The sequence below is a fragment of the Pteropus medius genome, unplaced genomic scaffold, assembly GCF_902729225.1.
Source record: "Pteropus medius unplaced genomic scaffold, Ma_sr-lr_union100, whole genome shotgun sequence".
In the NCBI taxonomy this organism is placed as follows: Eukaryota; Metazoa; Chordata; class Mammalia; order Chiroptera; family Pteropodidae; genus Pteropus; species Pteropus medius.
This window is the reverse complement of record NW_024348304.1, coordinates 287,626-310,353: the sequence shown is the minus strand read 5'-3', so window position 1 is coordinate 310,353 and position 22,728 is coordinate 287,626. Positions and strand designations below refer to the sequence as shown.

Sequence of the window (22,728 nt, the reverse complement as noted above, 5' to 3'; positions counted from 1 at the left end):
GGTAAAACACCGGTTAATATGAAACCAAGATGTTTTAGATGGATTAAAAGCAGTGGTGGCTAGACTAACCTGAGACAGTAGCCACTTACGCCGTGACAAAGCTTAGAGATTACACAGAGGAGTGAGAACAGACTGCTAACAGTAATATGACATATTCAGAATTAAGAATTAATTGAACACAAACTCAGTTATTTGGCTTCATTCTTTTATATTTGCTAAAGGAAAAAAATACATATTTCTTCCACAGAACTGGGTAGTGACAGTATAAAATTACCCCAGTTCCAAGTTACAGAAGTTAGAGATGGGATAATGAGTATTAAATAGATTGAAGAATTAAACAATTTACTTAATTAGTGAGGCGATCAATTTATATCTATGCTTAAAACCCATACTACGTATCGATAGTTTCCAGTGCCAAAAATTATAATGTATTTCTATATTTTCAAATTTCCTAAAAATAAAGTTGTTGGTTTTTTGGGGGGGGGGGACAGGCGGTGGACCAGGAAAAAATTATTAGAGATAGAAACCTGAACATCAAATAACCTGCAATATCCCAGGTTCCTTTACTCTGAGCTCAAGCTCTTCCCATTACACTTAACTGACCCAAACTTGAAAAATTACTTCAAATAATTAACGAGAATGCTGGGGGAGCTCCGTCATTTACTCCGTGTATTACCTGAAGGGTGCTGTGTCTCCAGCGCCACTGAGCTCCAAGACTGCACCATTTCCATCTGTGACGGGGGAGTCCAAATTAGCAGACCCATTGCTGACATGGTCGCTGCTCTCGTACCCAGACTCAGTCCTCTGCATCTGCCAGCGGTCGCCGTGGGCTTTAGTCTCTTTGAGGCTTGTACTGTTCTCAGCTCCTTTTCCATCACATTCCAGGGAGCTCCTGCTTCCTGCTTCATCTTCATATATGGTCATTAAACATTTTTGCTTTGGACTCTCTTTTGGCCAGTTGTTAAAACTCTGATCTTTGCTACATTTAGATTTGTTACTGATATTTGACTTATGTCTTGGACTATGCTGCCTTTTTTCACTTTCATTAAAAATACTGTCCACATTTAAGGTTTCCCGCAGAGGTTTCCAGCCTCGGTTCCGGCTCCTACTGCTGCCGTTAGAGCTGCCTCCTTTATCCCTCGAATCTTGGCTACTGTCTGTGTCATACCCAGTGCCACCGTCACTCTTAACTTTGCCAGGTTTCTCTCCCGGAACAAGGATCTGGGCTTTCCTGGAATTCGGCATCTGGGCAGCAGCGCGGCCCTGCTGGGCAGCCTGGTCGTGTCTGCACGGCCCTCTCGCCTGACTGTGACACACGGGTGGACGGCCACGCTGCCTAAAGCCGCCGGGGGCAGGAGGCGATCCAGGCTGGAAATGTGGGATGTCTTCATCAACCAAATCTGTAAAAATAAATAAGTATATAAAGGTACGAATAAACTGCTTTTCACAAGCCAAATACCCTGCTTGAGAAGAAATGCCAAGCAGTAGCAGGTAAGTGATAATCGTAAGTGCTTAAATCGTATCGCACAGCGCTTTGAGAATGAAAAGTGTTTTCTCAGCCCTGAGCTTAATGAGAGGCATTGACAACATAAATGGTTATACTGATTTTTAAAAGTGATCTCTACTCATAAGATAATTAAAGCAGTTTAAAAATAAAACACTGTTCTACCTCACTCATAATTAATGAAAATCATAAAAATAAAAGTATTTTCCACCTCTTATATTGGTAGAGATTTAAAGGTTTGTTGAACCGACTGCTGCTGGGAGCATGAAGGAGCTTACGTGCAACCACCAAGGGCAGGAGCACGGACGAGCTCAGAGTTAGGAGGGCAAGTGAGCCACATCCATCGAATTAAAAATAAACGTACCCTAACCCAGTAATGCTTCTGGAAGAAGTTTAAGCTATGGCTATTCGCACACAGTACACAGAGCTAAAAGTGAAAGAATGTGCAAAAGCCTTAAATCAACCTCTCAAGTCCAGCAGTCTCGGTTATATTATGGTATGTCCACAGAGAAAAAAAAACAACATAAAACCACGAAGAGTGACACAGGCTCAGAACAAACTGGAAACTACTAACAGGGCACCAGAGGGAGGTCCCAGGTTGAAGGAAAAGCGGCTTTTTTTCACGTAATTTTATAGCCTTCCTCATTTTTGGGACACACCACATGGGTGAATTTATAATTAAAAGTTAAAAGAGCAAAACGAACAAACATTCCAGGCTAGAATTTAATAAAAGCAAGGATAAATTTACATTTACAGACTTTCTATCAAAGAAATTATATTTAAGATACATACCATACAAATACATAAATATATTCTAAATTATATTAAATTGTCTTAAAGCTATAAAATTTAGTTTTAAAACAAGACTTTAGTTGCCCCTTTTCAAATGAATGCTACGAGCTCTTCACTCACCTCTATGTCGACCCAAGTCTCTCCTTTGTCCCCTCTCCAGATCTCTTCTTTGTGAGCAAAGTAAGTTTCTCTGTTCCATGGCCTTCAGAGCACATTCTCTGGAAATACCTTTCATCTTTTCCCTTTGATCGCTGTGACTTAGCTTCACTGCAAAGGAAACCACTCTCATAACGATGCAGCTCGTTTCCAATCATTCGATAGAAGTACAAGTTAAACCGTATAAAATATTTAAGACGCAAATATTACAAACAAAACATAGATTAAAGTACACAACGAACTCGTTTTAATGCTTAACTAAAGAAGAGTCAGTGTATTAACCCTGACACTGGAGAGGCAAGTCATCCTCTAAAATTTCCTGTCCGGCTCCTAACGCGAGACCTCCTACTGAACTCCTAAGGGCTAAAGGTAACCGAGTCGTGATATGTGTCGGGCACTATTCCAAACGTCTCAGCTCATTTAACTCTTGGAGGTGAGTACAATTAATGTCTCCATTTTGGATCAAGAAACGGAAGTCAAAAACTTGTCCAAGCTCACTTGTCATACATATCCAGGATTAGAGACTCAAGTTGTCCGGTTCCAATGTTTGCGTTCTTTAACATATACAGAGCTCCTGGGCTTAAAAGTAGGTATATTTTAAAAAACAGATAATGGCTCAATCTAAGAGTACCCACATTTAAGACGGTAAAGGTATAGTTCTATTAAGAATTTTTAAAAGTACTTCTTGTAGTTCTTTGTTGATTAATTCCAAATCTTATCACCTTTGATTATGGGCTATTTTTGTGGTTAGACATTACTGCATGAATATATTTAAAAGTTACTGACAAAATCACCTTGAATATCCACCCAATTAGTTTTGAGTCACAAACTCAGTTTGTGAAAATTAAAAGTCGTGGGACGATAAGAGATAGTCGAATAAAAAGGACGGTAGGAACAAACTACAACAGTAACTTTGAACTACTGCATTCACTAATGGTAAATTTAATTTTGGCTTAGGAGCCAAATTATTAACTCATGTTCTTCCTCTCCAAGTTAATAAGTAACAGTTTGAAGGAGAGGACACATTACAGTGTTTTTGGTAACAGTCCAGATCGCCTCCAGCCCACTACAGATCAGAGTACATGGAGAAACTCAAACCCGGTCGAGGCAAACAGTTCAGATAAAACTACGTGTCTCAGAAAAATGAATACATCAAAAGACAAAATTTTATTATGTTTGTTACTGTCTCTTCATGGCCACGGACAGCTAGTCATGCACTGTCCTTCTGTGTGGTCCTCACCAAGAATTAGAGATTCAGTAAGTGAAGAAAGGAGGAGGCTTGACTACTCAGGGACGATGTAAAAATGACAATTTAAACACATACCTGGTCCTCTACCACCACTTGTTTGAATGTGGCTCCGACTAAATGATGAAATGTTATCTGCTTGAAATTTCTGATTTTCTCTCTGTTTTGCCTGATCACCAAATCCATTTTCTTTTGAATTATCTTTTGAATTATAAATTGAGGGCTTTTCACATCCTTAAAAAGACAGACAAAAATGTGTCATCCAGGCCCCCCTTCCGCCTAGAAGTGATGTCTGAATCATTTTTTCAGACATTTTTAATGCTGCAGACGAAATTACTTAGAAACTCAAGATCTGACTTGTTTTAAGGGTTGCTCCATGCTCTGTAATGCACTGAGAACGGCCTAGCAGCCCTGAGCTTTCCATCTCAATCCTCGCCACTGGAAAACATGGCCAGCCACGCACGCCCTCCTGTGCCTGTGCGACCGCAGTGGCAGGCGGGCCCTGAAGCCACTGGGGAGAAAAGGTTTCTCTATTTTTATTTTTTTTAACTTTTAGTTTGTCTTTTTTTTAATTACTATTTTTTTTTTTTTTTTTTTTAGGCAAGGCGACTCCCTTGGTTGACCTCACAGATTGCAAGAAACTTGTCAGCTTACAATCCCTTATTTTTTTATTTCTTACGCCTACAGCACCTGGTCTTCCTAGGTGGTCTCCCATCCAAGTACTAACCAGAGTAGCATGGCCGTAGATGGAAAGGTTTCTTTATAAAGATTAACTCCAAGTACCAGAATTTTCCTTAACTCCACCTTAAGGAAACTAAACTTGAAATTATCCTCAACATTCATTTTATATTCAATATATGATAGTACTTGTAGTGTGGCTGCAATTATAGAAAAAACACTAGAAAGAATTTTTTAAAAAGAATTACCCATATTTTCTGCAACGGATTTATAATGGGACCAGCTGATGACCTGCCTGAGTGCATCTTCAGTAGAAACTGCTGTGCCCTCAGGGTTTGCGTAAAACAGAAGCAGGGGCTGGAAGTGGCACCGGATGCACTTGGAGACCACATCTTTCCACCTGGTGCCAACCTTTGAAAAAACCACAGTGAATGAAACAAAACAAAACCTGTAATCCCTGTGTTTCGTCAACGGGCAGAGATTTAATTAATCTGCATATCAAAAAACTTCAAGACACTCAGATGTTAGTTCAATTGTTCATCATATTACATGGTTAATTTTATTTTCTTTAATAACTAGTCTAAATAAAAATCTTTAAACACTATTATTAAAAATTAATGGGCAAAATTATACACTTTTTTTTGGTTTGACTGCCTGCTGTCCAATGTTTTAAAAAGTCCTTTCAGCTATTTGGCATTCTAATTTTTAATCCTTCATGGGTGGAGTCAGAAGTCCAATAACTACCACATATTTGAACTTTTATTGACTTAGTAAATAGTAGTGCTGATAACTGGCCTCACCATATATTAAAATGAAAGTAAAGGGAATTGTACCTCGTCTGCTTATAACATGAAACAACTTATTTTTTAAAATCAGTTTACTGCTTAATAATGATTCTCAAAGCCAATAAGCCTACGAACGGTGTAAACAACATCGAGAGTTTCCAACTGTGGCTAAGTCTGAATATCCTTTAGAACTTTATAAAAATCCAGATACCTGTCCCCTATACCATTAAATCAACAATTCGAGAGTCCAGGCATATATGCTTTTAAAAAGCTCTGAAGATGATTGTGAGACATGTTCCTTATTAAGAACTACTATTTGCTAGTTTTCTAGATATTATAATGTTTAGTAAATTATTTATCGAAAGATATAATACATATATCTAATTCTAAATACCACAAAATTTGAAAACGGTCATAAAAAAAATAGATTTTTGGCACTTATTATACAAAGCAACTGTGAATCATCCACAAAGAAATAATACATATAGCAACTATGCATCAGACAAAAGGACTACGTGTGGATCTCTGACAGTTACACATTTGTATATCAACATCTGTCGGTCACCTTTTTATTATTCTAGAAATGGACTGGCTTAAAGTTGGCTTTCAAGTAAAACAGATTTCAAGAATTACTGAAAGGAAATGTGAACTTAATGATGCTACTATTATTTTATAAGTATTTGTATATAGTAATCACTTTATACAATTACGTCTTTATTTTAACATTTCATTATGTATCATCATTATATCATTTACTCCGAAACAGTAAAACATTCCAGTTTGTGAAAGCGTTCTTACCTCTTTCACATTTGCATCATCAAAAAATACCCATTTGGAACTCTTGGTATGAAACGCAAAGGCACAATAATGTCGGCTGGTGTAGCAGATCATGCCGACAAGGTGAAGTTCACTATTTTTGGCATTTTCATCAGTAACCCTATAAAAAAGCTGTTCAAAAAGTAATGTACATTTAATACTGCATCTTTTAAAAAATGAAAAGTAATAATTTGATGTACTTGACTCTAAAAACCATTTCTCACGCACACTACCCCAGTCCGGTATTCTACTATATGAAGACACCACTGCACTGACATTGCTCTGTTAAGAGAATTACTCCTTTTGACCAGTCCACAAGAAACAACAAGTCCAATAAAATGAGCGCACTACAATTGAGTTCAGCGATACAGTCTCTCCAATAACGTAGAACTGACACTTTACATACAGAAACTCAAACTGTGAGATAAATCACATGCTTTCTGAAAATTTGTAATTGAATCACATACTTGAACATACATTAAAAGTATTATCTAAAAGTTTAATTGTAACATAAACCAATTTAAAATGTATTAAGATGGTAATAGGCATATCGAGAGATCAGTGCTGTAGATGAATTTTAACTCTTAACCCTTCCCAGGTTAATGTTTATATTTCTAATCATAGCACATACACAACACACATCCTGTCATCATCATTCTAGGGTGACATGAGATCCAGTATGAGACAGACGGTTTCTAACTGAGAGCCGCCCCTAGCCGATGCAAGACAGGCATTCCAGTTAGTCTGATCCGGTTACCATCATCAGAGCTACCTCCGAACATTATGTCCTTCAGAAAGACAACTTAGATCTGAGAGCGAAGGGCAGTACAGTCGGTGAAGATGGTCTAGAGGATTGCAGACACAAGGGGGTCGGGGGGAAAGAGCTGCGGTACCCCAGGCAGATGCAGGTGCGTTGCCAGGTGGCGAACGACATCGTCCGTCAGGTCAGAATGCTCGGAATCCCAGACCAGGCCGATCGTGACGATCTCTGGGCAATTCATTAACACACGGCGGATTTTTATTTTTTGGCCACAGTTACTCTAAAGAAAAATTAAAAGGCGAGCTTTAAAATTGTCGAAACATACAGACCACAGGTGGCCGGCCTTATGCAGTTTGTATTATGTAATAACAGTCTTAACGTATATTGGAAATTTATTTATTAAGCATACTAAACTGGATGTCTAATGACCTATTTGTTTTAATCACTGATTAAACAGGAAGTTTATTTTTAAATCAAAGTACTTTGATATGTTTGCATATTCTGTTAAAACAAGAATTCAACCTAAAAAAAATCATAAACAGAACCACTGAAGTCATTAATAATAATACATGAGAAAAGAATGGATATCATTTGCAGTGTTTACTTAAAAAAAGAAACTAATTTTGTCTTTAGTCAAATGATGGATTTCAGAACTTTAAAAAAATTAATCAACATATGCTACCTTAAATTCTTCGCAAAGTTTTTAAAGAAATAGTGCTGAGATAAATAGCTCACTAAAAAAATAAATTCTTAAAATGAATTCCATATCTAGTTAATATGACCATAGTAATGTCTATTTTCAAAGTGACAAACTCTGAAGCATCCTAATATTCTCCAAATTATACTTACAGGGCATTTCCTGTAGTCGTCAGTAGTATTTGCTGCTTGCAGCAATTCTGCAAACAGTTCAGGCTTGAAACGTTCATGCCTTTCCATCATTCTTTCAACTTCATTGCTACAAAAGAAAAAAGCAGTCTCAAATCTGGCCTATAAATTTACAAAAGACCTGATAAATTATGAATGACAAATACTACCTTATCAATATGGATACATATAATCACTTTTTCTATCTTAAAGCATTATTTTTGGCTAAAAAAATTAACCATAAATTTCCATAAAGTAAAACAGCATGAAATTTGACAGCTATGTCATAAAAAAATTAGGTCAAGAACAAACTAAAATGACACAAAACTATACCACTGTTTGGGACTACATGTGCGAGTTAAGATGCTCCATCCAAAGGTAGTTCTAAGTCCAAACATTTCCCTTATGTTATTACTTAAATTATTCCATAAATTACTAAGGGATTTGAGTTTAAATGTGGGCCTAACGAGAAACGAATTACAGGAAAGGCCTCCTCTCTGGCCTAATGCTTCCGAAAACAAAGTTATCATTTTCAGCAAAGAGCAGGGCCCTTTGCTGATTAATGCAGAAGCCATAACCAAAGCTCCTGAGACCAGGCTGTGCCTCCTGCTCCATCGCAAATGCTTACCAGTTCATGGGAGCCTGTGCTACTCTTTATTCAACCTCTCCTAGACTCAAATTCTTACATGCCTACGTATTAAGAATCTTTAAACAACTATTTAAACATTTCCGAAAAGAAATGTAATGGAGGCTCAAATACCTTTACTCGATTCTGTTTGAGATGCTCTGGTTCTACTTAATATAACTGTCCTAGAGCTGGATATGTTTTACAGTTCAATGGTTTAAATAACACACAACATTCAATAACGATCAAAAGTACTCATTCTTCTAAGCCCTTCACAAGTATACTAGAAAGTACCAAAGCTGACAGTCTCATTCGAACTGCACATAATGGTTTTACAAAATTAACAGCATCAGAGTAGTGGCTGACCAGACAAATAATGAATTTGAAATGAAACCAGACTTGGGTTTCAATCTTAATTTGTCCATTTACCAGATCAACCTCATTAAATCTATTTCTTAATCAACAAAACAGTGTCTTGGCTAAAAGTGACAGTTTACGTAAAGCCTGGCACATACTAAGTATTCAGTAATTGATATTCAATACTAAAAACCAATAAAAAGAGAGAGAATATTAGAATGCAAAGCCTGGGCTTCCAGAGTGTGTGGTGTGGCCCAGGGAGAGGCTGAGGGACCCTAACCCTCATGTCTCAGCCTGTCGCAGAACCCTGTCGTTTTGCACAAGAGCCGCAAAGTGGACAAGTTTTACGGTTTTCGATTTGTGCGTCTCTCCTTGTTCGAACACCATCTTACTTTTCATACAAAGTGAAAAAAAAAAAAAAAGCCTACCATTAACAGAACTTTAGGTGATCTTTCTCTAAACCAATGTTCCCCAAATCTGTTTACATAAGAAACAAAACATGCCCAAATAACCTGTTATTCTTCAAAAATCTTTAAGAAATAATGTGCTATATCCAAAAAAAACGGGAAATTTAATAATCGAATGAAATGGATGAGCACAAGATATTCACTGCACGATGATAAAAATATGGGAGCACTTAGTAACTAATTGCTGTACTGATGCAGTCTAACTGAGTATTGATCCATGTTTTCCTTTTGTATTAAAATATCTGCAAACATGATCTTATTCAATGCTTATCAAAATCAAATATTTATATTCTCTAATACCTGATGGAAAATACTCAAACAATTCTTACTATGCAAAGCCTAAGAATCATTTTTGGATCCCTAACTAGCTCATGGTTCGTGGGCAGCAGGGAGGAGGCAGGCAGGCAAGCATGGCACATTTTTATGCCAGGTGAATGTTGAGGCCTTATATACACTAAGCCTGACAGAAGATTATTTTCACTTTTTCCTTTCTTTCCTGCCTACCCTAGCTTCCATCACCACGAAGAGACACAGTGGGGCTGACAGGAGACACGTCCACTACAAAGTTAACATCTTAGAACAAATGAGGTCATGAGCAGCTCCAATTACCACTGAGCTTGTCATTTTAAGCTCTCCTCCACAGTTCCAAAACTTGCTATAAATATAGATATAATTTTGACCAATATTTTGTATCTTTCACTAAGTGGTATAAGTATCTGACTAACTCGGAAATACCCAACTGAGACAAACACCACTTAGTACCTCTGATGGTGGCGTACTTGATAGTCCCAGACAGTGAGCAGACATTCCCGTATGTTATGGTTTTAGAAAATAAATGCTCACTCAGTGTGCCTCAATGTGTCATTGACTCCTTGAAAAAGGCGCTTTAACAGGTTCTTACCACAGGGCTGTTGTCGAAATGTACCGCACAAATTCTGTAAAAGGCAGGGGATCTGATGACGCTCCACAGCTACGACACACACACTACGGTAAAAACACGTGTTCAATTTCTCAGTTATGGAACAGGAATATAATATCTAACGAGAGAGTCAAGCCACCTCACCTGCTCATACAGAGTCATCGCAAACTTCTGGTGAGTGATACAGGATTTAGAGGTGCACATGTCTGAGTCTCTGCTTGGCACTATGTGAAAATGAATCCTCTCCAATATATTTTCCTAATTTAAAAATCAGAAGACAAATGGGTTATGAAACTGGCAGAGGACACTTCAAAATACAACTCTTTTTAACTTTACAAACTTAAAAACCTTTCAGAGATTTCCACTGTCTTAAATCTAGGAGGGACACACATACTGTTGGCTTTTCAGTTTTCATCTTCAATCAACACTTCAAATGTTCAATTATTTACTTTTTGTAGCATCAGTTTTTTAAATTTAATGAGAAACATTATAATGTATGATTTAAAAAACCCTTTCGAAAATGAACTCATGACAGCTGATATCTAGAATTTAATATTAGAAACACAGTTCCCTGTTTCCAGCATTCTAACAATGAGAAAAAGCAGTTAATTTTTTAAAAAAATTCCTACTTGGATTATCTGGATAGTCTATACAACTTACATCAAAATATCAGTAAATATTAATGATAATAACTGCTCTAACACCTAAATGCAAGGAATCTGCTCGTAACTAACTTCACATGAAAGCTCAGATTTGTAATACAGGTCAACGAGGGGTATTTATTTCTTTAGCAAAGTATCCTCTTTTTTGCCAAAGCTTAAAAATGGATACTTTTAATTAGCTAACTTCCTCCTCTTCTGTCCCAGGACATTTAAAAGCATTCAATTATTTAAGCCTGGATTTCTAGATACTCCGTGAGTTATTCTATGAGGTATTAGTACACTTAAGTGAAAGTAAAACTATAAAGTTCAGCATTGTGCCAAATACATTTATTTATATTTTAAGGAATGGGTCAACTATAAAAATGAGAAATGTGAAAAGCACATCTCACAACTGTTTGCAGTTTTGACACATTTTAATCAACACGGGGAGTGTGCTTTCCATCTAAGGAACGTAAAGACGCTCATTAAAAAGCAACAACAACATATAAATGCTAAACAAATTCTACAAACAGCAAATTCTACAGAAATTAAGAGAACTGTTGGGGGTGCTTTGATCAGTCATTATCTAGTAGGTCTGACTTAGGCCAAACCTCAGCAAATGATAGATTAGAAAAGTTCTGAATATTTCAGGAGCATAAGCAAAGGCTTTAGAAACGGGAACTTAAAGATATGTTTGAGGAACAGGATGTAAGCGTCTCACTAGGAGGGAAAATTCGGGGAGGAAGAGATAAGCTGGAGTTTAATTCTAAGGGCCACAGATGTCAAAAGAGAGTCTGGATGTGAATCACAGAAATATCTGAGGAACAAGCATTAATCTGAAGAAAATTTTATTAATCTGGTGGCCATTAAAAACCAGACTACAAGAGAAAAGGCTGAAAGGGCACTAACGAGGAGGCTTGAACCGTGCTGAGAGAGGCCTAAGCAGGAGCCAGTGGGGACAGGGAAACGACATGGCAAGGAAAACCTTACACGGGTTTCTGATGAATTTACAGAATTTGCGGAACAGATGCAAGCCAAAGAGAAGAAATGGCTGCATCTTAAATATAGGTGGCATCTATATTACTGGAATGTACTATTAGTTACTTACTATGTTACTAGTTAATCAACATGCATATTTGAGAAGGGGTATGAGGTCCATCACTGATCAAAGGAATGCTCCACTTATCAATGTGGTGGTGACAGAGTCTTAGGACATCACCCTCAGTCAGTGACTCTCTACCTGGAACGAGGTGTGTGTCAGAGCTGCTGCCCACCGAGACGCCCTTGTCCCCAGCCAGCGTCCCGCGTATACTAGGTGTGCCAGTGCTGTGAGCGTGCTGGACACAGTGCCCTAGGGGGCTCGACCCAAAAAAATGATGGAATGCAACGTAATAAGCCCTCTGCTCCAATAAATAAACCTTGAAATATCCTAGTAGCCTAATACTCAATAAAAACTGGAGCCGTGCAAATCATCAAAACCAGAAGTGAGCAAAACACAGACGGCCACAGACTGCGCCGTGCAGGATGGGCAGGCCACGGGCCCCTGAGCGGCTCTGATCCTTTTCCACTGTCACAATGCCTGGTTCGTCTGTCTCCTAGTGAGCACCGTTCAGGCAGTGCACACTGCTGCCGGGCGCAGGGGGCATCGGAGGCCTTACGAAGCACTCGGCGGCGTCGTCCATCAGGCCCAGCTGGAAGCGCTGCTCGTCGCGGAAGCTCTCGGCCAGCGCATGCCGCACATTATCCGAGGGCAGGGCCTTCTCCCGGCTGTGCTGAAACTGCGCGAAAATCGTCTGGGAATCGACAAGCACATCCGTGAGTTTCGCGCCAGCAACTGCAAACACACCTGCATCATTTCACCGCGACATGGAGAAACTCGAAACACCACCCTGGGAAGCCGGCGCGAAAGCCTTTCGCTCCAAAATTCCAGACAAAAATGATTTACGCGTATCGGTCACGTGAGGCTGCGCCAGCCTGTCTGTCTGACGTCAGCCTGCGTGAGCCCTAAACGCCTGGAGTTCTGAGCTCCGGCCCTAGTCTTCTGAGTCAACCAGAGGTGAGGCCCATGTTCAAAATGTTCCCTAGCTGATCCTGATGCAGGTTTAAGGAAGAGTTTTGAGATATGTTGCTTTAAATCTAAAAGTACACTATAGGAATTAAAATTATGTTTACCAAAAATAAACACCTAATCACATAAAAATTAGAGGAAGTTTGCTACTCTTAACAAAAAGCTAAAATAGTCTAAGTGAACTTTTAGAATTTCGTTTCTTAAGTAAACCTCAAAAACTGACAAACTATTTTAAAAACAAACAAAAATTAGACAACTGCAATGGAAAGGCAATTTCTCGCTATTATTAAATTTGTTTGTAGAAAATGAAAAATGTATATTTTATAAGACAAAAATGCACAGGGAAAAGATTACTTTTATTTTTAAAAACTTCCCCAAGTTATCAGTTTTCCTCACTTAGAGAATTATTTCTAACCTAAGCCTAAGAAACAGTGGAAACATCATTCAAGAATATATGATTACAGGTGTTAATGTGTTTTCTATTTTCCTTATCGAATTTCTGCAAAAATAACTTTAATAAGTTTCAGTTTTACGACAATCACTTAAGTGACAGAAAGTAAGGGAAAAAGGTGGTTTTCAGTGACAACTTATCAAATAAGGATTGGTCATATTAACATCTGTATTAATTAGCTCAAGGAGTGTGTCATTTCAGAAAACAATTTTTTTTTTAAGATTAACACATGGTAGGCTATGAAAACATTTTAAAAATCTGTCCCACTACTACAAGAAAATGTAATTTATAAATTAGATTTAAAAATAAAGATGCCAAATTATACTAGATATCCAGAACTAGAATTTTTTAGATATAATTACAAATACTAGAAAATGAAGATATTTTTAGATGTCATTTCTTATTTAGGCAATTAACTTTCCAGGTAATGTCTCAGATATTAATCTACACTAGACTGCCACTCATGCGTCTGGCATCCATCTATTTTCTACTTGCCTAGTGTATGCAAGGCGCTGCTGTGCACTGGAAAGCAAAGGCTCCGCCTTCAGGGAGCGTACACTCCAGCTGCAGCAATGGGCGAGGGCAAATGAACGAGTAATTACATAAGTAGTATGTCAGCATGTGGCAAGCACAAGAGAGAAAACTGAAGGTAGTGTAAAAGGAATAGGGAGGCTGGTGGTAGGAGAGAGGGAGGGCGAGGAGCCCTGACCTAGGGTAGTTCTGGAAGGACTCCTGATGAGAAGTGACATTTGAGGAAAGGCATAAAGGAAATGAGGATGTTAGCCTTGAGGACATTTGGAAGAAAAGCATTCTAGACAAAAGCAGTAACAATGAAAACACTCAGAGATGGAAGCCAGACTTGAGAAACTGCAAGGCCAGTCTGGCTAAAGTGCAGTGTGAGTGTGTGTGAGTGTGTGAGTGTGTGTGTGTGTGTGTTTGTGGAGTGGGGAAGGCAAGCAAGGGGAAGAGGCAGGTGATTGTGTAGAGCTATAAAAGATTTGGGCTAGGAAATTTATACTAGTTTCTACAATTAGCCAAACCTTCAAATTTTACTGCAGAGTAAATAAAATGTGATACTGTAACGATAACCCTAATTTGCCATGTCCTAGAAAAGAAAATACATGCAAATGTATTCAAAGGCTTTTTAGGAACATAAATCAAAATAAAGCATGAAAATGGCTTTTTCCCCCTCTACACGTGTGTATGAAGAATATTCAAGAAAGTAAATAGAAGAACGAAATGTTTATTTCTGAAAATGTGTTAATAAAATCTTTAAATTGCCGGACAAAGAATTCAATGACACAAATAAGATGCTAATATAAATTGGACTCCCTGTTTCTGCCTCTGTCTCTCTTCTATTTATTCCCAACCAAGCAGCCAAAGAGATCTAGTCCAAACAGTATACCAGTTAAAATAGATTGTATCACTCCTCCACTCAAAACTATCCCGAGCTCCTACATCACTCATGAGAAAAAGCCAAGGATCTCACGAAGGCCTAGAAGGCCCTACATAATCTGGACTTCTGCTCCAGTTATTTCTTACTCTATGACAAAGCACCCCAAAACTTAGTTACTAAAAATAACATTTACTTTGATCACAAATCTGCAGCTCAAGTCTGCTCTGCTTGGAGTTATCTGGGACCTTGAATTGTCTGAAGGTCGCTCATTAACATCCAGCAGCTGATGCTGGCCGTTGGCACTGCCTGTTGGCTGGGACTTCTGCTGCAGCCGTGGCCGGCCTGGCCTCCTCACGGTATGGCAGCTCACATCCAAGAATGACCGCCCAACAGACAGCCAGGTGGAAGCTTTGCCATGTTTCCTGATCTAACCTCACCTCAGATGCGTGCGGCCTCATTTATGCAGCATTGTACTGGATGGACACAATCATGAAAGCCAGCCGAGATTCGGGAAACTAGTTTGACAGGAAGACTGCAGAAGAATCCACAGACACGTTCCTAATCACCGCGACTCACCTGGCCGCTGCCCCATCTCCCACCACTCTGGCCCTTGCCCAGAAGCTTCTGCGCCCAGGTTTCCCTGACCACGTCAGGCAGACGCCCGCTCACTTCAGGGCCTCTGGTTGCCACTGCCCTGATCGCTTGATGTTCTCGTCCACTCGGCCACCTTTTCCAGGTCATGACTTAAATGTCACTTTCTCAGTGAGGCTTCCTGGCTACTCGGCTCTATTCCATTCCCTCTCCCTTTCCCAATTATTAACCATCTGACAGTTATATTTTGCTTATTTTCTCCCCCCTAAAGAATATAAGCTCCATGAAAACAGGGGGTTTTATCATTTTGTTCACTGCTATATCCTCAGTAACTATAGCAGTGCACAGTATTTAGTAATAGCTCAAAACATTAGTTACATATTTCAAAATAATGAAAAGTGTGATGTTCCAAACAATTTTATATTATTTAGCATATTAATTTTAACTGCCCTTATATAAAGGTGAAAAATGAAAACATAAACCTCAATAAAGCATACTTTAAGAATTCATCTTCAAAACTATAGATCACTTAACAATGAACTTTAATTACAAATAAGCTAACCAAATGTGTCAAATAGACCAAACAAACTATCAAATAAAATTAAATTTTTGGAGAGACAATTAATACTAATTTTTCAGAACTATTAAAAGGTTACCTTCAGTGCACAAAATATGCAGGCATCTCCCTGACAAACGTGTCCAGTCAGAACCCGCAAGCTTCTTCGGAATATATCCAACTGCCATAAAACCTAAAAAAGAGTGAGATGTGAAGAAAGAAATACAGTAAGATTTTTCTCACTGTGATAAAAGAGATTTAAATGTTTTAACAACTGCAGTAGGCTGATAAGTCCTTTTAATCTCTTGTACATAAATCGGACACAGACGACCACTAAAAATAATAGCAAGTATAAAACTTCTATATACATGTAGTGCACAGATAAAAGATAGATTCAGAAAATAACTGAATGATTCATGTGTAAAAACCATGACAGGCACAGAGAAAGAAACAATGAATTCCTCAGTGAAGGATTTTATAGGAACAGGAAACACGGGATGCTGAATGGAAGACTTGGCAGAGACCTGAAAGAGGAAGTGATTATAATACTTGGAATGAACTGAAATTTAGAAAGGAAATATAAATGGAGTTGAAAACCAGGGTGTACCAAATAGGGGTCAGTATGTAGTGGCAAATAAAAAAAAAAAAGGGTGAGCAGAGGCCTGTGTGGTCACTCCATACTGAATGAAAACGGCGCATCTGTGTGGTAATGGGGGTAGAGAATGGTGAGAAGCAGCAGTTAAGAAATAAACTGGATATTTTTGCTGCAATTACCCATTCATCATTTGCTACTAAAAGACAAAAATGAAATAAACAAAAAAGACTGTCATTGTTTAAATAAATCAGTCCAGTACTTAAAATCATTCTGAAACTCTGGTATCTCTATAATGGGGATAACTGTGGCTGCCTCACAGAGTTCTTGTAAGGATAAACAAGAGATAATATGTAAAGTGTTTAGAGCATAACTGGCATGCAATGGATGCCAGCTGCTCTCTGTTGCTGTAAAGACTATTATGACAACCAACTATATTTGAGAGTGGAGGCCCCCACAGGAGGGGAGAGACAGAAAAATTTAAAGAAACAGTGGTCAGAGAGTTTCTAATTTTGATTGTAATTATAAACCCTCAGTAAGCCGAATACAAGAAACATGAAAAAACTATGTCAAAAGCGCAACATAACCAAATCGCTTTAAAGCAGTGAAAGAGAAAAATCTTAAAACCAGCCAGACCAAAAAAAGGATACATTAACATACAGAGGAACAAATGTAAGAATGACAATAGTTTTTCACTGGAAATACTGCAAGCTAGGAGAGAGAGGAGCAAAATCTTTAAAGTACTGAAAGAGAAAAGCTGTCAACTTAGACTTCTTTAATGAGTGAAAAAAATCTTTCGAAAACAAAATGAGATAGATTTTCCCTCAGACACACAGACACTGAAAGAACCCATCGCCAACAGGCCTGAGCTTCAAGAAATGTTAAAAGCGGCCCTTCAGGCAGATCCGCAGTGCCAGGTAGAAAGCTGGGTCGCATGAGGATGAGGGAGACACGCAGAAACAGCGACCACGTAGATAAGCACACATGACCTTCACGGTGACGGTCTGTGGAATGTCCACTTTTTAAAAAATCTTCCCATAGAAATATGTCTCCATTTTCTTTACCATGGAAGGGCCTTACTCACAATTTTCTCTAGTATAATATACTTTTCATCTCCCTGAACTATACACAGTATTTGGGAGCCAAAGGACAGAAAGAGGGAAATGTGAAAAAAAAAAAGGAAACAAGTAACAGGAAAAGATTAGAAATGCTAGAAGCCCTTTCTCTCAGCCTCATTCAGTCAAAAGCATCGATGCCCAGTCTTTCGGTGTTTGATAGTTCCCTGTATCTAAATATTTTCCTGCATTTCTCATGGCACTTAATGCCAGTGGGATCTTCCAGCCAGAACCAGAACGGTGACGGCCATGTAAGAGTCCCAACATAAATTACAATTAACGCTTTCCTAATGCCAATTGCTTCTCTTTCCATGGGCAGGTTACAGAACTTTCAAGTTTGACATCTATCCTAGACAGAAGGGAACTGAGAACAAAAGACACCTGACTGACACATTCTAGATGTGTTCATTTATCAAATAAGTTAATTAACCAATATTTCTTTCTACTCAGATTTAGGAGAAAAAAAAAGCATCCAAAACTATGTGAAAAGTGGGTTATTTTAAATAAATTTTTCTAAGGTATAGTCTAAGGTCGATAGGAAATCCCAGTATTCTAAATCATCCTCATTTTTAGTAATGGTCTGAAGGCCACAGGATCCTACAAAATCCAGAACTGTTCAGTAAAAACTATGTCACACGCAAGAAAGCACATTTATCTAAGACAGAAAAGCAGGTTGATACATACTTGCTAATTACTAGAATTTCAACAAGGATTGAAGCAAACTGGATTAACCCTTCAGTTTGAAGAGAACAGTGCAGTCCCAATTATGATTCCACAGAGGTGATTTAGGTCATAGTCAGGGGCGAAGGAAGTTTGAGTGCTGAGACTAAAAACTGCATTCTCATTTCAACCCAAACAGCGTGCTTCTTTTTGTGTTACCTATGGTTTCTACTGGATTTCTTTCAAAAAAAAAAGTGTGTGTGTGGGGAGAAGAGGTGGGGGCACATTAGCTGAATCTAAAAAAATTATTTTATGTATTCTAGAAATATTCTTAATTTATTAAGTAATCATTTTAAATCAATATATATTTATATCATAGTAATATGATTCTGTTGAAAAAACCATTTCCATTTGTTATAAAAACCAAAATACCGAGCCAAATTATTTCGCCACCCATCAAAGTCAACACTAACTATATTCTTAATTTACAAGTGAAAGCAGCATTACAGAAAAGAAGTTGCCCGAACAGCACTTTTTAAAGTGCGGTAAGAACTCGCCTCACGGTCTCACCTGGACGGCACTGTTGAGAAAGCAGCTGTTTTGTCCTGGCTCGTTCAACAGGCCTTTGGTGGGGGCCAGGGACAGCATGCTCCCCGGCTGATAGACTTTTCCAAGATTGCCCCCGGGTTTCCGTAGGAATTTTACCCACGCCATTTTCGAGCAACTTCGTTTGCATTAAAGCTAAGAATCATATACTTATGTGAAGTTTCTGATGATAAATTGGATGATATCTTGAATTGTCTGTCCACTTAAAGTCACTGCAGTCTATTATAATGTAAGTTTCCAAGTTCATATCTTTCCTGATGCTGTAAATTTCGAGGACTTTGTGAAGTCAAAACAGGGTACATAAACATTAAGTTTTGAAAGTTAAAAAAGAAAGCTATCTTAAACGAAGCCTCAAAGATTTTTATATGTGTTAAATTGTATAAGAGATTTGTATAGTTTAAAATGAAAAAGATTTTTTTAAACTGGTAAAAATGTCAATGAACAAATCATTTTCTTTAAAACACAAGCCATTTGTCTTGATGGAGAGGTGGCATCTGGCATGACTCCTTTGGTCACTGCTGTCCTTATGGTCTCTTAATGAGGAAGAAGGCTCTCCCTTTCCTGGGTGAAGTTACCAAAGATGACTCCATATTTCATACCCACGTAACCTCAAAGCAAACCTACAAGGAAGAAAAGAAATGTTTAAATAAAGGTAAAGACTAATCAAGAAAATCCCAAATATTGAATATATATTTAAAATACTGAATATAAAATCATAAAATGATTAGAACTAATGTTCTAAAATATGAAAATGAAAACAGTTCATCATTAAAAATTGTTGAAATATCAATGTCACATCAAACACTACAGAAAACAAACCAATGGTTGCCTGTGAGATGGGAGTAGGGGAGGGGGTGCAAAAAGGTGAAGGGATTAAGAGGCACAAACTTCCAGTTATAAGTAAGTCACAGGGAAGTAATGTATAGCAGAAGGAAGATAGTCAATAACATCATAATGACTTTGTATGGTGGCAGAGAGGTCCTAGACGTAACGTGGTGATCATTTCGTGAGGCATACGTCTAATCACTATGTTGCGCACCTGAAACTAATATTGTATATTGACTAGAATTTAGAAATAAAATAAAAAACATGATATTTTTGCACACTGACCACAAGTCAGGTAATAGAGATTATTTGGTTCCACCTTTAAAGGGGATGGAATTTGCACAATATCCAGTATGGTTTAATGAAGTGCTATTTTTCAAAATATTCTGTAGGTGTTATGATGCTACATCATTGTAAAACTAATGAAATCTAGTATAAAATAAGAATTTTCAGTTTTTAATGTAAATCAAAAAGGTTAAACTTCCCAAACACTGACAAAAAAAATTTAAATGCAGAAAAAAATCAACACCTACTTCAAGATTTCAATGGTTATATGTTTCAAAATATTCTACAGAAAACTATAATTAAATTAGATTTCAGATAGTATTTTGAAAAATACTTCGTTGTCAACACTAAGTTGCTGTTTATTAAAACAAATGCATCTACAGATTCTACACTGTTACATAACTTACACAGAATTATATCATTTTTTCCAAGAAAGTCAGATTTTATGTAAATTGATATACATTAAAACTCAAAAGAAACATTAAAATGATAAACAAATCTTAATTCAAGTAAATTTCCATATTATTTCTGAATACAGGCTCCATGGTAAAAGGACTTAAAATGTTCAATTTCTCAAAAACAATAAAGTATTACTAACAAAGTTTTGTTCAAAGAATTAAATTTCTTTCTTGCATTCATTCATTCAACAGACATGCACTGAGCCACGCGCCATGCCAGGCACTGGACATACCATTTCCAGCGAGGACAGACGGACAGCAGCGCGACGAACGATAAACTGCACGCACGCGCCGTTACGCGCTGAGTGCGACAGGACAGTGCGAGGGAGGGGAGGGCGCGGGCCCACTTGCACACACGCTTTCTCCCACTTGCACACACGCTTTCGCCCACTTGCACACACACTTTCTCCCATTTGCACACACGCTTTCGCCCACTTGCACACCCGTTTTCTCCGATCGATTTATGGTCAGCCCTCCGTACCCCTGGGCTTCATGACAACGATTCAATCGACTGAAGATCGGAAGTCTATTTCGATCCGTGGCAGGGAACCCACGGGCCCGGAAGGCCAACCGTGTGTGCTGTCCCAAGCCGCTTTACGGGAGGGACTGGAGCACCGTCGAGCCTGGCGTCTGCGGCAGTCCTGGCACTGGTCCCCGGTAGATACCAGGAGACTGCGGTTTTTGAGGAGTCAGAAGTTATACGTGGATTTTTGACTATAATCAGGGGGCTGGCACCCCTAAGCCCCGCGTCGTTTAAGGGTCAACTGCATAATGTGAGACGGTTTGCACTTTTAAACAGGAGTCGCAGCAAGTCTGAGGCTGCCAGTGCACCAAAACCTGAAGCGAAGATGCCACCTTGGAGAGTGAACAGCCTGCTGGTGTCTTGGAAGATCAGTAAGAAGCCCAGTGTGGCAGCAGAGGAGAGAAGGTGGGAGGACGGGAAAGAGCGACCTCGTGGGGCCTCACAGCCCTTTGTAAGGACTTGGGCTTCAAACTCTGGGCGAAAGTCCCCGAGTTTCATCTGCACAGCACAAAAAGGTGAGAGACGGAATGGCACAGGGCACTTTGGTACCACAGACCAAACACCCACGAAGACAGCAAGCATCGAGGGCTAAGAAGGAAAGCACCGGTCCCTAGAGAAGTAGTCAGGCGGCGTTTGTCTCCAGCCCCACGTACCACGTCATCACTCATCAGCTGCTTGGTCTTAAGACGAATCCATGTCATCTCTGATTCATAGCTTTGTCCTCTATAAACTGGAGGTGACACTACTAGCCCTGATTACCATAGCTTAGATGTTTCAAGAATTATAAAACACTACATAATGTTAGTTGTGTTCTTCTTTTTATTTTAACTCTATGGGTTGCAACCTCCTCTAAAGTGATCTAAATGATCCCAAAACCCTTCATACAAATTAAGTGTTCAGTACATGTAGTCATGACTTCATGACGTCTGTACTGGTAGTGGATTCATATTTTTAATGGAAGAATCCTTTTGAAGTGAGATCCTTCCACCAAGCACTTATTAGGCACCAGGTGTGCACCACTAAGCTGCACTAAGAAGGCACAGGAAGCAACCCCACCCTCAGCGAGCTCAATGGGTGAGGAGCACAGGCAGACAGAACTTTAAAACCCTGGATTCCCTTCCCGTGCAAGATGTCAGACCGGTGTGTGCTCCAGGCCCCTCTCCAACACAACTCTGGAGATGACACAACGCAATAGACAGTCCCGTGAGAAACAGGGAGGGCAGAGGAGAGCAGGCCTCGGAAAGACTGCGCCCCCAGGTGAGGCAACAGGAAGCTCCACTGGGAACCAACTCTCAAGCTGCACCTCTCCCAACCAAGCCCTATTTCCCCACCCCTACTCCCTGAAGACATCGGAAGAAACACAAATTATTGCCAGTGCTTTCACCTTCTCATGTAAATACTGCTAAGTTTATTACTTGGTGCTCCCAGGAAAAAGAGAAGCGGACACTTGCAGAGTCCAAACGCTACGACAGAAAGGCCTGTGCCAAGGGACAGGACGAACAGACCACAGGGAACACAAACGTAAGCTTAGTAAGTACCCGCCAGTCCAATATAAGCACATTTTTTAAAAACTACTGAGATTAAAAAAAAGAAAGATGATTTAACTAGCAAAATGAGTAGAAAGGAAGATCATATTAACAAGTGGTAAACTCAGGTCAAGAAATTCTCCTACGAAACATTAGAAAAGGGAAAAGGAAGGGGATAATTTGAATATTTTCAAACGGCTAAGAGACATGGATGAAATCTAAAAGTGTGCTACTGAAAAGAATAATAACCAAGTTGGGTTTATTCCAAGAATGCGAATATAATTCTACCAACTCTTTCAATAAATATTTGGGAGAGTGCAGAAAAGAGCTAACACAGCAACACTCATAACAGCTGAAAGGTGGAAAAAACCCGAATGTTGATCAACCAATGAGGGGATAAACAAAACGTGTGTGTGTGTGTGTGTGTGTGTGTGTGTGTGTGTGTGTGTGTGTGTGTCTGTGCGCG

General features: G+C 38.9%; 1 protein-coding gene across 2 annotated transcripts in view; it reads right to left on the bottom strand.

Moving 5' to 3' along the window:
* Window positions 1-22,728, bottom strand: part of USP53 (ubiquitin specific peptidase 53) — a 43,081-nt gene that overhangs the window by 12,106 nt on the left and 8,247 nt on the right. The window contains exons 2-13 of one of the 2 annotated variants that reach the window (XM_039879502.1): window positions 18,610-19,265; window positions 15,773-15,865; window positions 12,269-12,403; window positions 10,114-10,227; window positions 9,952-10,034; window positions 7,587-7,692; window positions 6,871-7,017; window positions 5,960-6,109; window positions 4,625-4,787; window positions 3,777-3,932; window positions 2,417-2,563; window positions 677-1,400 (exon numbers count right to left, since the gene is read on the bottom strand). In XM_039879502.1, coding sequence (XP_039735436.1) covers window positions 677-1,400; window positions 2,417-2,563; window positions 3,777-3,932; window positions 4,625-4,787; window positions 5,960-6,109; window positions 6,871-7,017; window positions 7,587-7,692; window positions 9,952-10,034; window positions 10,114-10,227; window positions 12,269-12,403; window positions 15,773-15,865; window positions 18,610-18,753 — 2,162 coding nt within the window. In that variant the 5' untranslated portion in view covers window positions 18,754-19,265. Of the gene's footprint in view, window positions 1-676; window positions 1,401-2,416; window positions 2,564-3,776; window positions 3,933-4,624; window positions 4,788-5,959; window positions 6,110-6,870; window positions 7,018-7,586; window positions 7,693-9,951; window positions 10,035-10,113; window positions 10,228-11,718; window positions 11,851-12,268; window positions 12,406-15,772; window positions 15,866-18,609; window positions 19,266-22,728 lie in introns of those variants that run through there. The other variant, XM_039879503.1, reaches the window with a different exon arrangement.